This window comes from Telopea speciosissima, chromosome 11 (assembly GCF_018873765.1).
Source record: "Telopea speciosissima isolate NSW1024214 ecotype Mountain lineage chromosome 11, Tspe_v1, whole genome shotgun sequence".
NCBI classification, from domain to species: domain Eukaryota; kingdom Viridiplantae; phylum Streptophyta; class Magnoliopsida; order Proteales; family Proteaceae; genus Telopea; species Telopea speciosissima.
Genome location: NC_057926.1, coordinates 20,558,464 through 20,572,752, shown reverse-complemented (window position 1 = coordinate 20,572,752; position 14,289 = coordinate 20,558,464). Strand labels below are relative to the sequence as shown.

Genomic DNA, 14,289 nt, shown 5'->3' with positions numbered 1-14,289 from the left:
CATAGATTCTGGTATTACAGACCACATGACTGGATCTTTTAGTCTTTGTCATCGTTATTCTCCCACTTCAGGGAAGGACAATGTTAAGGTAGTTGATGGTTCCCTTTCCTCCATCTCTTGAAAAGGATCCATTAACTGCACCTCTTCCCTTACCTTGTCTTCGGTTTTACACATTCCTAATTTTACCACTAATCTTCTTTCCATTACTAGTCTTACTTGTGATCTTAATTGCAAGGTAACCTTTTTTCCTTCTCTCTGTGTTTTTTAGGATCTGGTGACAAGGAAGACGATTGGATGTGGCAAGGTGGATTGTACCTGCTTGATGATGGTCGTCCTTCTCCACCAACCTTACCTTCTCCACTCCGTCAAAATTCATTGGTCTCTTCTGAACTTTACCAATGACACAATAGATTAGGTCATCCCCCATTAGGAACTATATCTCATTTGTTTCCTGCTTTAGTTAAGGGTTGTAATAAAGATGAAATCTATTGTGAGGCTTGTGTTCTGGCCAAACAGACACGTTCAACTTATTCTAGTTCTAATAAAAGAAATTATTCTTTTTTCCATGTGGTTCATTCTGATGTTTGGGGCCCTAGTCGTAAGACTTCAAATTTTGGACATCGTTGGTTTGTGTCATTTATAGATTGTCACTCTAGAAACATATGGATATACCTTTTTCACACAAAAAGTGAGGTCTTTTCATGTTTTCAGCATTTCCATAAGATGATCCAAACTCAATTCCAAGCCACTCTCAAAATTTGGAGAAGTTTTAATGGAATAGAGTATAAAGAGGGTCACTTCCAAAAATATCTTGCTGACCATGGGTATTATTCATCAGACTTGTTATGTTGATACCCCAACCCAAAATGGTGTGGCTGAAAGGAAGCACCGTCACTTACTAGAGGTGGCCAGAGCATTGATGTTTGCTCGACATGTTCCCTCCCAATATTGGGGAGTTGCTGTTCTCATTGCAGCATATCTCATTAATAGATTGCCTACTAGGGTCCTTGACTCCCATAGTCCGGCTGAGGTTTTACTTGGGAATTCCTCTTTTGTGGTTTCCCATAAGGTGTTTGGCTGTGTGTGTTATGCTAGGGATACTAAGTCCCTTGGCAAACTTGAACCCCGTGGGTTACGGTGTATCTTTTTAGGCTATTCCTCAACCTAGAAGGATTATAAGTGTTACCATCCCCCTTCCTGTCGAACTCTAGTCAGTATGGATGTTACCTTCCATGAATGCCTTTCTTTAGGGGGAGAGTTCTAGTGAAGATGTGTTTCCTTTACTTATGCCTACTATTCTTGATGCCCCATCACCTTTGGCTGCTACCCCATCACCTCTGGCTGGTGCCTTATTACCTTTGGCTGCTGCCCCTACACCTTTAGACAATATGGTGAAGCTCCTACTTAGGGGGAGTTGACTCCAATTCATAGAACCATTGTTAAATTTCAGAACAGTATTGATGACTCCAACATTTTAACCTATCACAAAAGATGTTCCAGAAAAGGGCAGTTTCAATCCACTATAGCACCAGTACCCATCAAGTTGCCGACTTTGGATCCAGACCCTACTTCTCCTGGTAAGATTTCTCCTTCCGACCTACCTATTGCCAAGGTTCAAGATCTCGTCTTGTCTCGCCATTTCGGGTAGGTCGAGATTTCCGAAATTTACTAAAATTTTGCCAAAATATGGTATTTTTTCTGCCATATTTCGGCACTCCATCTCGGTGGGTTTTTGGCCATATTAAGGCCTGATACTTCATCTACACCCTTATTTAAGCTAAATAAACACATTTAAACCTTCATATTGCAAAAAAGTGAACTCAAAGTGGTGTTTTGGGTTTGCAACCTTGATTGACAGTATATGGTCGGACCCTGATGTATAAATAGTTAAATACACATCGTATAAGTACTAAAAGACATAACAAATTTAAACGAAGTGATGAAACAAAGATAAAGTCAAATGTAGCCTTTAGTTTAAACTATAAACTATAAACTCATAAAGTCATAAGTGCGTAAGTTCATAAGTCATAACTCATAAACTCCATAAAAGTCATTAGTTCAATACTCAATAGTTAATACACATAGTCACAACTCACAACTCACAACTCACAACTCACAACTCACAACTCACAAGACCCACAACTGTCATAAAACAAATCCTAGTAATAATTTCTATGCCTTCCTGGATCGACCCACTCATGTTCGGCTGGAGTTGACGTTCATTTCTCTCTGTCTGAAGGACATACGTGGTCCACAGTATAGTTTCAGAGAAGAAACGAGTGTAGTCATCGACAATTTCCATGTAAATCCCGAAATATCTCAAAATTTTGCTGAAATTTATACTTTTTCATTTCGTATGGCCATTTCGTCTCGGTAGTGTCGAGATTTCCGAAATATGCCGATATATTGGAGATATTTCGCGAAATCTTGAACCATGTCTATTGCTCATCACAAAGGTACTAGGACTTACACTCAACATCCCATTTTCCGCTTTGTCTCTTATAGTTCTCTTTCTCCATCTTTTTCTGCATTTGTGTCCTCTCTTTCTTCTATTTCTATTCCTAAAGATTGGCAGGAGGCTTATATAGATGGAAAGTGGAAGGCAGCAATGTTAGAAGAAATGAGAGCATTGAAAAAAAATAATACTTGGGATCTTGTAGCTCTTCCTCTAGGGAAACAACCAGTGGGATGTAAATGGGTGTTTGTGGTTAAACAGAAGGTTGATGGGATTATGGATCGATATAAGGCATGCCTGGTTGCAAAGGGCTTTACCCAAACTTATGGAGTTGATTATGAGGAGACCTTCGCACCAGTGGCTAAACTCAATACTGTATGAGTTTTATTGTCCTGTGCTGTAAATCTTGGGTGGGATCTTGAGCAGTTGGATGTGAGGAATGCTTCCTCCATGGAGAGCTGGAGGAAAAGGTATATATGGATATTACACCAGGTTTCTCTGATGATAAGACCAAGGGCAAGGTTTGTAAATTGAAGCGTGCTCTTTATGGATTGAAGCAGTCACCTAGAGCTTGGTTTGGCAGGTTTCACAAGGCTATGGTTTCAGTGGGATATAAGCAAAACAATGCTGATCATACACTGTTTATCAAATGAGTTGGTGATAAGGTAACTATTCTCATAGTCTATGTCGATGATATTGTGGTAACCAGAGATGACGGTGATGAGATCAAGAAATTGAAGCACTTCCTTCGCCCGTGAGTTTGAAATAAAGGATTTGAGAATTCTAAAATATTTTCTAGGGATAGAGGTTGCTCGATCTTCAAAGGGCATCTTCCTTTCTCAAAGGAAATATATCCTAGATCTGTTGTCCGAAACAGGAATGTTAGGGTGTCATCCCACAGACACTCCTATGGAAGCTATTGCAAGGCTTAAGGAGAAAGAAGGTGAACCAATTGACAAAGGTCGCTATCAGCGATTGATTGGCAAGCTAATCTACCTCTCTCATACATGGCCAGATATAGCTATTGCAGTTAGTCTAGTGTGCCAGTTTATGCATGATCCTTATTCCTCTCATATGGAGGCAATTATTTGCATTCTTTAGTATTTGAAGTCAGCTCCTGGAAAAGGAATACTTTTATCTCCCAATGGCCATCTGAAAGTTGAAGCTTGCACTGATGTTGATTGGACTTGCTCTACAGACAGGAAGTCTATCTTTGGATATTGCACTTTTGTGGGTGGGAATCTTGTTACATGGTGTAGCAAGAAGCAGAATGTTGTGACAAGATCCAGTGCTGAAGCTGAATTCCGTACCATGGCACAAGGAATCTGTGAATTATTATGGCTTAAAGGGTTCTTACAAGACATTGGTGGTATTGTCCATCTTCCCATGATGCTGTATTGTGGCAATAAGGCTGCCATTAGCATCGCTCATAACCCTGTCTAGCATGATCGTACCAAGCATGTTGAAGTTGACCGATATTTCATTAAGGAGAAGATTGAAGCTGACCTCATTTGTGTTCCCTTTGTGAAGTGATGAGCACATTTATGTATGAAATCTTAGGGCATAAAGCATACATTTTACCACATTGGACAAAGTTACTTCGGTGCTTTCTTGTGCTTTTCAGGTTTTAGGTGAATTCTTGTGAAAATGGAGCAAAAGATGCTAAGAATAGCCGGAAGCGCCCAGGAGTCGAGAAAATCAAGTTTGGATTGAGCACTGAAAGAATCACGCCAATCAATCAATTTGAATGTGATTACAATGGGTCCCTTAGCATAATTTTGAGGTGTTAATGGTATGGATGCGTAGCCCGTCGAGTCAGCTTCGTAACGGTTCAAACGGCACTTGATTCCGAGTTGAAACGAAGAAGTTACGGCCGTTTCCTTGGATAGGGGTTTATTTGTAATTATTGATAGTCGGCCAGGGACAAAGTAAAGCAGAAGTTCGGATTCCAGGGGCCTTAGCGCAATTATTAGAAGTTATCTTTCTGTCAGCCGAAAGATTCTATTTGGAAGGCTCTGGAGCAGTCCAACTTCAACTTGAGATATCTTGGGCTCCCAAATTCCAAATTGGACGAAATTTGGGTCTATTTTGGGTGATTTTTCGTAAGGAATACAACAGTGAGGCCCATATAAGCATCCCATGCTCCACGTTTTTTGAAGGACAGATTTGACATTTCATTAATTGTGAGTGGAATCCTAGTCATCACCCTTGCTCTCTCTCTCTCCTCCAACTTTTCAAGGGCACTTTTGGAATTCTACTTGGGAGAGATTTCTTTTGAAAGATATTCTCTCATCTATGGAAGGTTGAAAAGTCAAAGATGCCTTGATCTAATTGCTTGGAGAAGACACCTACAAAGAAAATGAAGCACAAGTTAGAATTAGAAAGTTACTTTTTAATAAATAGAAGGTTTATGTATCTAGGATTCTTTTCTCTCCCTCTTTCTATTTTTTTTTTTTTTCTTGGGATTCAAGGCAATGTAAAGGAGGAAGGAGAAGAGAATATTCTCTTTTCTTAGGGAATATTTCTCCTACCACTTCCCTGTTCTCTCTTCTCCCTTCTCCCTATAAATACCTCTTGCCCTTTGGGTTGTAACAGGTTAGTTCTAGTTCAGTTTTTAAGATAGTTTTAGTTTAGTTTTAATTCAGTTTTTAGTTCAATTTATTAGTGAAATTTCTTTTTCTCTTCTAGTTTTTGGCTTTCTAAATTCTAGTTTGATTTTATGCTTTCAATTCCATGGTTGTAATGCTTTTGATTCATGCTTTAATTTTATGTCTTCAAAATGGTTGTAATAATTCTAGTTTAGTTTTAAGCTTTCTAGCCTAAGTTCCTAAGTTGATAACAAGACTTGGAGATTTAGAAGAGGAAGCCATGCAAGGTTTGTTCAAGTATCCAGGTTTTTACTCTCTAAACTCTTAAACTCATTCTCCCTCTCTTCTATCTCATTCTCTCTTCTTCCATCTCATTCTCCTTCTTCTTCTTTTGTTTTTTTTTATGTGGTTGTGGTTTGTGGCTGCATTTTTATTCCTTTCAATTCGCGTTAGTTTGATAGGTTAGATGCTCATGTGTTAGGACGCCAATTTAATCCCGTAGATGCGTAATTTTGTTAGATGCTTGTGAGTTAGGACGTGTTAGTTTAATCATTATTAGTTTAATTTACTACTTTAATTAATTTGGTTCACTTTGCATTGCTTTAAACTTAGTGAAATAGAGTGGCGTACATCTCTTCGTGGTCGACCCGTAGCTACGATTGACCCGTACGCTTGCGGTTATTATTTCTTGCAAACAAGTTTTTGGCGCCGTTGTCGGGGAGATTATTGTCGACTTTATTTTTCTGATTTTTAAGTAATTCGAAGTGCTTTATTTTATTTTACCTTTTCTTCTAAAAAAAAAAAATCAGTTTTTGAAAACCTCATCTTGTTTCTCTTCTGTTTCAAAGACTGTGCACCCAATCTAAAGTCCTTATGCTCAAACCAACCTCTTTTGGTGTCCCTCATAGGATTAAGTTACGTATGACGCTGCATCTTGACTTGGTTGGGTGGAATGACATATGACTTATCTTTGGAGGTGACCAACTTTGATAACAGGAAAGCGACATAGTGAGTGCTGTGGAAACAGAAACGTATAGTAGTCCTCCACTCTACATTAGAATCCAATTGGAGTCGCCCGTAGGTGGCTCTTGAAGACTATACGGGTTCCCTTACTGTCAACCTATATGGCAACCTTACTGCTTTGGAATCATTGTTTCGATTTTTGAGGGCAATGCACCAACTGTCTATTTATTCCCTCATGTTTTTAGTGAATTTTTTTTAGTCTTTTATTTTTCTTTAATTTTTCTAAGGGAGACCTCAATTTGGGATAGGTGGTTAGTTTAGAATAATGGGAGATACATTTCCACCTATGACTTTGGGGGAAAGGTGGAACTATGCTAAGGCAACCATAACTTTGGGGGAAATGTTTAAACAGACTAGGGCGGCCAAAAGTAGAGAGTTAGAGAACAACTTTGCACCACCCTAGTTCAATTTTGTTCCCCAACCCAACTATGGGCTTTCAGAAAATTTTGACTAGTCTCATCCCCAGGCTATCCATGTTATGGACGGATGCCCTAATCTTTATGGGGGGAGCTATGGTGATGAGCATGTGAGTCCTTTATTTCAATACAATTCTTTTGACACTTACAATCAGGGGTGGAGTGATCATCCCAATTTCTCGTGGGATCAATGGAATAACCAAGCTGGACCACCCAATTTTCAATACCATGGTTAGTTTGGTCCTCCAATGCCCAACCCTCCACTGAATCTCAATGAGCCACCTCTCCTTGAACCATATCACCAACCCCCTAAGTTTCAAAGCATGGGTGAGGAGGGCAGACTGAGTGAGCTTGAGAAACACATAGCCCTTCTCACGACAAGCCAAAATACCATGGAGAAGCAACTCTCTCAACTGATAACCATGGTGCAAGAGGAGGAAACGGGTACATTACCTAGTTAGTCTGAACCGCCCCATCCCCAGTTTAATGATGTTGAAAGTCCACCACCCCAGTTTGAAAGTCCACCACCCCAGTTTGAGGTTAATGAGAGTCACTCCCAACACAATGATTTTCAAGATGATTTATTTGTTGAGATTGAGTCTCTTGACGATGTTAGTAAAGCGAGGTTTGATAAGCTACCTAGGGACGTCCAACTTTTGCCTGAAATTTCTGATTTTAGTGAGCCTAGTGTTTTCACTGATTTAGAATCAGATGTTATGATAGCATAAAAACCCTGGAAATTCGATCTCACCCTCTCTCTTTGGAAAACCCAGATAATTGTCATTTTGAGGATTCCATTGTCTCACATGGTGATTTGTCCAAACCTCCTAGGTTTGATGATTTTATTGAGGAGGACAATGTTAGTCATGATGCTTTTCAAGCAAATTATCGTGATCCTTATTTGGCAAACCAAGTTCTGCAAAGAGCGGATAGTTTTATTGTTAGGATTGATTTGAGTAAACCTCCCATGTTTTATGATTATTTTGATGAGGTTATTTATAATCCTTTTTATGCTTATTGTGATCCATTCTTAGTTGGTTTTTGTGATAATGACATGTGTTCTACATTGCAAATGGGAGAGAATGGGAGGATTTATGGCATGAGTTTTAATGCCTTCATTTTCCACTATCCCATGAGGACAGATTTTTCTATTGGATATTTCTCAGTTATGCTTAACTTCTATATTATTTCTCGCTTTACTAAAATTCATGGTCGAGTATTTTCTTGTTCTGAAGCTATTTCTCCATTTATTGACCATGGATTGAGATTTCTGTTGCTGCTCCTAGCACTTTTTGTAGAGCTCATGACTCTTCATGATCCTTTTTGTTGATTATATCTGGTAAACCCCCTCATTTCCTCCCTTGTCCTTATTCTTTCTTTTATGCATGCATTGAGGACATTGCATGACTTAAGTGTGGGGGGGTGTGTGAGCTTGCTTATTTGGTAAATTTTGATTGTGGCTGTAGTTTGGTTGTGTGCATACATTTCTTTGATTGCGAAGTGAGAGAAAGAGGGAATTAGGTGCCCTAGCATGCGAAATAATAAAGAAATCCCTTTTCAAGGACGGTAGTTGGTTTGTATCCGGTGAGAGGGACTGAATTGGAAAATATGAGCGTTATTTCATTTGATGGCTAGATTTCTCTATATGTTTTATGGACCCTTTGATCTTTTGGCTAGTAGTTGAGACCAATTTGTTTGTGGCAAGGTAAGGCATGAAAATGAATGAAAAAAAAAAAAAAAAAACCAAGGAATAGAAAAGAAAGTGGAATTCCTTGGGACTAAACAAGGCACTGTGCCTCAAGAAGCAGGGTGACTTGTTCGAAATTCCTTGGAAGGAAACTCGAAAAACTCTTGCATCAATGTCTCAATGTCTTATGGATATATGCAAAAAGTGAAGCTACCAAGTATTTGGGTATCTGGTGTATGCTCCACCATATCATTCAGAGAACAGTAGTGGAGTAGAAATAGAGTTTGTGGTTGAGAAAGAAAAAAAAGCTTTTGCCTTAATGCCTGAAAAAAAAAAAAAGTATGGTAAAAAATACTCAAAGCCTAAGTCTTTGGTTCCATTGATATTATCAGTAGTTTACTTGAAGGTGAGTAGTGTTCAAAACATATAAGGAGATCCCTTAATCTTGATACATGCTTATTGCTTGAATTGATGTGGGGTGATAAAATTCAAGTGTGGGGGAACCTTTGGCTCCTTTATCTTTAGTTGAGCACTTTTTGGGATTATGTGCACTGTCCTACTTATGCCATGATTAAAATTTGCAGCATTCATTTACAATTAAATTTTGGGTGTATATTCACTGCAAACACCCACGAGACACAACTCGTCCACTAGGGGTAACTTAGGGGTTCAAAGGCTTGTTGCACATGCTAAGTGCAACCGTGATTCCTACAAAAGTGAGTTCGGATTTTTGCATTCTAGATTAATTTTTCTTTTGCTTTACTTGAGGACAAGTAACGTTCAAGTGTGGGGGAATCTGATGAGCACATTTATGTATGAAATCTTAGGGCATAAAGCATACATTTTACCACATTGGACAAAGTTACTTCGGTGCTTCCTTGTGCTTTTCAGGTTTTAGGTGAATTCTTGTGAAAATGGAGCAAAAGATGCTAAGAATAGTCGGAAGCGCCCATGAGTCGAAAAAATCAAGTTTGGATTGAGCACTGAAAGAATCACGCCAATCAATCAAATTTGAATGTGATTACAATGGGCCCCTTAGCATAATTTTGAGGTGTTAATGGTATGGATGCGTAGCCCGTCGAGTCAGCTTCGCAAAGGTTCAAACGACACTTGATTTCGAGTTGAAACGAAGAAGTTACGGCCGTTTCCGTGGACAGGGGTTTATTTGTAATTATTGACAGTCAGCCGGGGACAAAGTAAAGCGAAAGTTTGGATTCCAGGGGCCTTAGCGCAATTATTAGAAGTTATCTTTCTGTCAGCCGAAAGATTCCATTTGGAAGCCTCTGGAGCAGTCCAACTTCAACTTGAGATATCTTGGGCTCCCGAACTCCAAATTGGACGAAATTTGGGTCTATTTTGGGTGATTTTTCGTAAGGAATACAACAGTGAGGCCCATATAAGCATCCCATGCTCCACGTTTTTTGAAGGACAGATTTGACATTTCATTAATTGTGAGTGGAATCCTAGTCATCACCCTTGCTCTCTCTCTCTCTCCTCCAACTTTTCAAGGGCACTTTTGGAATTCTACTTGGGATAGATTTCTTTTGAAAGATATTCTCTCATCTATGGAAGGTTGAAAAGTCAAAGATGCCTTGATCTCATTGCTTGGAGAAGACACCTACAAAGAAAAGGAAGCACAAGTGAGAATTAGAAAGTTACTTTTTAATAAATAGAAGGTTTATGTATTTAGGATTCTTTTCTCCCTCTTTCTCTCCCTCTTTCTATTTTTTTTTTTTCTTGGGATTCAAGGCAATGTAAAGGAGGAAGGAGAAGAGAATATTCTTTTTTCTTAGGGAATATTTCTCCTACCACTTCCCTCTTCTCTCTTCTCCCTTCTCCCTATAAATACCTCTTGCCCTTTGGGTTGTAACAAGTTAGTTCTAGTTCAGTTTTTAAGTTAGTTTTAGTTTAGTTTTAATTCAGTTTTTAGTTCAATTTATTAGTGAAATTTCTTCTTCTCTTCTTCTAGTTTTTGGCTTTCTAAATTCTAGTTTGATTTTATGCTTTCAATTCCATGGTTGTAATGCTTTTGATTCATGCTTTAATTTTATGTCTTCAAAATGGTTGTAATAATTCTAGTTTAGTTTTAAGCTTTCTAGCCTAAGTTCCTAAGTTGATGACAAGACTTGGAGATTTAGAAGAGGAAGCCATGCAAGGTTTGTTCAAGTATCCAGGTTTTTACTCTCTAAACTCTTAAACTCATTCTCCCTCTCTTCTTCCATCTCATTCTCCTTCTTCTTCTTTTGTTTTTTTTTTATGTGGTTGTGGTTTGTGGCTGCATTTTTATTCCTTTCAATTCGCGTTAGTTTGATAGGTTAGATGCTCATGTGTTAGGACGCAAATTTAATCCCTTAGATGCGTAATTTTGTTAGATGCTTGTGAGTTAGGACATGTTAGTTTAATCATCATTAGTTTAATTTAGTACTTTAATTAATTTGGTTCACTTTGCATTGCTTTAAAGTTAGTGAAATAGAGTGGCGTACATCTCCTTGTGTTCGACCCGTAGCTATGATTGACCCGTACGCTTGCGGTTATTATTTCTTGCAAACATGAAGTCTGCTGACCAGTTAGCCGATGTCTTCTAAAGGGTTGAGTAGCAAAGTTTTCTGTCCTGTTTTAGTCAAGTTGGGCATGTGTGATATATATGCACCAACTTGAGGGGGAGTGTTGGTTGTATGGGACAGAATACTGTGGGGGTTATTCTGGTCATTTTCCTTTTTTAGTTTTGCTCTTTATTTAGTCAGTCATATGAGGGACAATTCTGTCCATGTAATTGTCTTTTATTATTATAAAAACATTGCTTGGGATCAGTCTTTGATCATCCAAGCCTTATTCCCTAATTCAGATCTGTTAACACCCCCCTTGTATATGTTTCTCTAAATGACTTGATTTTTAATAAAATCTAAGGGGCCAGCCCAGGTCCCAGATAATATTCGGGTTAAAAAAAAAGAATCTTCCTCATGTTAACCTTCCGTCTTTGAAGTTTCAAGCACTACTTCCTCATTATTATAACAATTCACTTTGATCACTTCAGCTTTATCTACAACTTCAGGTTCCTTTTCTATAAATGCTTTCTTTGATGGTGGAACCTCAATTTGCAAACTAAAATTTATTGAAGGAGGCTTCAAGTTGTCTTCGGCTTTGAAGACCTTTTGGTGGTAATGTTGTTGAGAATTTAATTGAGCTTGCCGTCAAGCTTTGAATACCCATGGTAGATATTTGTCACTCAATTCTTGCTTCATCTGTGCCCATGTAACTGGTGCTCTACCAAGGTATTCAGGATCATTCTCATGAGTTCTCCACCATTCACGGGCGAAACCCACTAGCTTAGTACGCGCTAGTCTCATCTTTCTAGACTCAGGCAAATAATACCAATCAAAATAATCATCTAAAGCAGCTAACCAATCATAAAATACCTGTGGATCATGATGGCAGACTTGATATCTGTCCTCTTCCATTGGTAATTTTATTGAATCCTTCCTTCAGAACTAACAATTAGAACCAGTTTGGGTCAATCACCTTGGTTTCCTCACATACACTGACACAAATAAATTATAAAAATATTAATTGCTCATTGACAAAATCAACCTAGAGTCGGACTTAGTCCTTCCATCCACCCCTCTTTTTAATGAACTTGCAAGAAGGCTTAGCATGTGTCGGTCTGGGTCACTGGAGCCACTCCTGAGTGAGCACTTCTATTGTGAATGATTTGACCTAAGTTGATAGATAGATTCTTGCCTCCTTGATGAAGCCTTTGGATCCATCACCAGATCTAGCTATTAATAATGCTATCCTTAAAAGCAATTCTTAGGTGTTCCACTAGGCACAAATGTCGGTGTGGGACAATGATAGCAATTTTCCCCTATCATGCCACACAAAACATCGTATGGCACAATGTTCAGAGACCGTGGGAAGGCCAGATGGAACGGCTGACTTGCCACACCTCAATTTGTTTTTTTCAAACAAGACGACAAGTAAATGTCTCATATGATCAGGTGGTGTTACTGTTAATGGCCCGCTGATGGACCAACATACATTATATATCCATTTGGTACAATTATATAGCACAAGCTTGAGCCCTGAACTTTAAAGAATGTTCAAATGCTACACCCTGTCACCATGTCAAAGCTTCACTGATGTTGAAACTGGCTGACCCAGGGATTGACCTGGTGGACTGCCACCTGGCAATCCGAGTAGGTTGGTGGATCATGGATGGTCCAGGTTTCACAGCATTGCTGTCAGCCTGTCACTAACTGCTGTCTTGCTGGATTAAGTGAAATAAAAAGAGAGAATGAATATCAAAATTACAATAATAAAACCTACCAATCTACTGTGGGCCCCTTCTATCAAGATATGAACATCCTCCATTCATAATATCATCCTGATTTCTAACTTATTATTATGAGATGGTGGAAGCTGCATTTTGGGCCAGCTCTCCTTGATTACAGTACTGAACTAGTCTTGTTCATTCAAATTTTAGGTTTTGGGGCTTCCATTTTAGCTATCATGCTATATTGCCATATGTCTCATTATTATGTTTGTGTGTTTTTTTTTTAAAGTTCAAGAGTTATTGATTAATGTCTGGGGCTCTGCTTCTGATACATGGTTGTTGAAATGCGACCTTTCAATACTGTGTTTTCACAACAACTCCTTTGCTCCTATTATGATTCTTTTCTCCTCTATATTATTAGGAACTGTATATATGCCTCCAAAGTGGTCTCTGGGCTATCATCAATGTCGTTGGAGCTATGATTCAGATGCAAAAGTTTTGAAGGTGAATATATTATTGTTATGTAAAACTAACTCAACTTTGTCCTTTTCTTTTTGCTTAGTTTTTTTTCCATGTGACAGAACATTTCCTTTTTCAAAATTCTTTCTTGTTGCAACTATTGGTAAATTGTAATATGTCCCTTGAGTTATTGAAAGGAGAGTTGTTATTGTTGGAGTGATTTTCATTGTCGGGGTATGAAGAGTGGCTTCCTTATGTGCATTACATGAACCTAAATTCATGCTAGCTGGAAGCTTAGTTGGCTTGTTCATGTCATCTTTCACTAATGTGGTGAGTTTCAACCCAAAAGCATTGTGCCACATGGCATAATCACAAGTCAATTTTGGTAAAGATTTGGATGGTTAGGAAAAGGTTTAATATAAGGTGGGCCATATGATTGAGTTTGGCTTTGAAATTTGACAAGTGATAGATCCATATGGTCCATTATCTACCGCATCTGCTTCCACTGATTTGATGGCTTAAAATATCTCTGAGATATTCTATTAGATTGTTAGCCATATAGTAGAAATAATCCATAAAATTTAACATTTAGACAATCAAGGAGGTACTATCCATTCAATGGTTGGATTGGCCATATTAGTGCTCCATATGGCTAAAAAAGGATGGTGTGACAGCATAAAGATTTGACAACCAGAAACAAAAGAGATAACAAGAAGAGACTGGAGAGAATAGAGGGAAAACTGTACGATGGAGAGAATAACCACCATCCGTACCAGCAACTTTATTTATAAGGGAAAAGTAATAACAAGTACAATGGGTAATCTTACGGAGTCTAACCTTCTAAGCTAATCTAAACAACCAAAATATAAATCCCACGGTATACTTTAACACTACCCCTCAAGCTGGAGTGTACATATCAAAGGCTCCAGCTTGGAACACCGAACAACAAGAACGGATATAAAAAGAAGCATCAATCTTGAATAGTAGTTGTAGACTCCAGTGAGTATGAAGAGAACTTCATTCAAGTAGCAATATTAGCTCAAACACACAAATCATCAATAACATAGTAGATAATAATTTTTTATCGAATAAATCCAATCAATAATGAGCAAAAAAGGCGGTAGTGAACACTAATCACAATCCACAATATTATAGCAGCAACAGGTAATCTCAAACACAGTTCTCAAAGAAGGTTCGTAATAGGTAGTAATTTTATCAAAGATGGATAAAAATACAGCATCTATTAGCTACATCATAAGCGACAGTCGATAGGTGGTAGGTAGTAATCTTCCCAAAGAAAGATAAAAGTGTAGCATCCAATAGTTACAGCCCTTCTTAATAAAGGCAAGTAGCAAGTAGTAATCTGCTCAAACAAAAACAGACAAAAGTGA

The 14,289-nt window shown here is 38.4% G+C and overlaps 1 protein-coding gene across 1 annotated transcript in view; it reads left to right on the top strand.

The window, feature by feature from the left end:
* Positions 1–14,289, top strand: part of LOC122645937 (alpha-glucosidase 2-like) — a 133,173-nt gene that overhangs the window by 25,831 nt on the left and 93,053 nt on the right. The window contains exon 6 of the mRNA XM_043839356.1: positions 12,861–12,943. Coding sequence (XP_043695291.1) covers positions 12,861–12,943 — 83 coding nt within the window. The remainder of the gene's footprint in view (positions 1–12,860; positions 12,944–14,289) is intronic.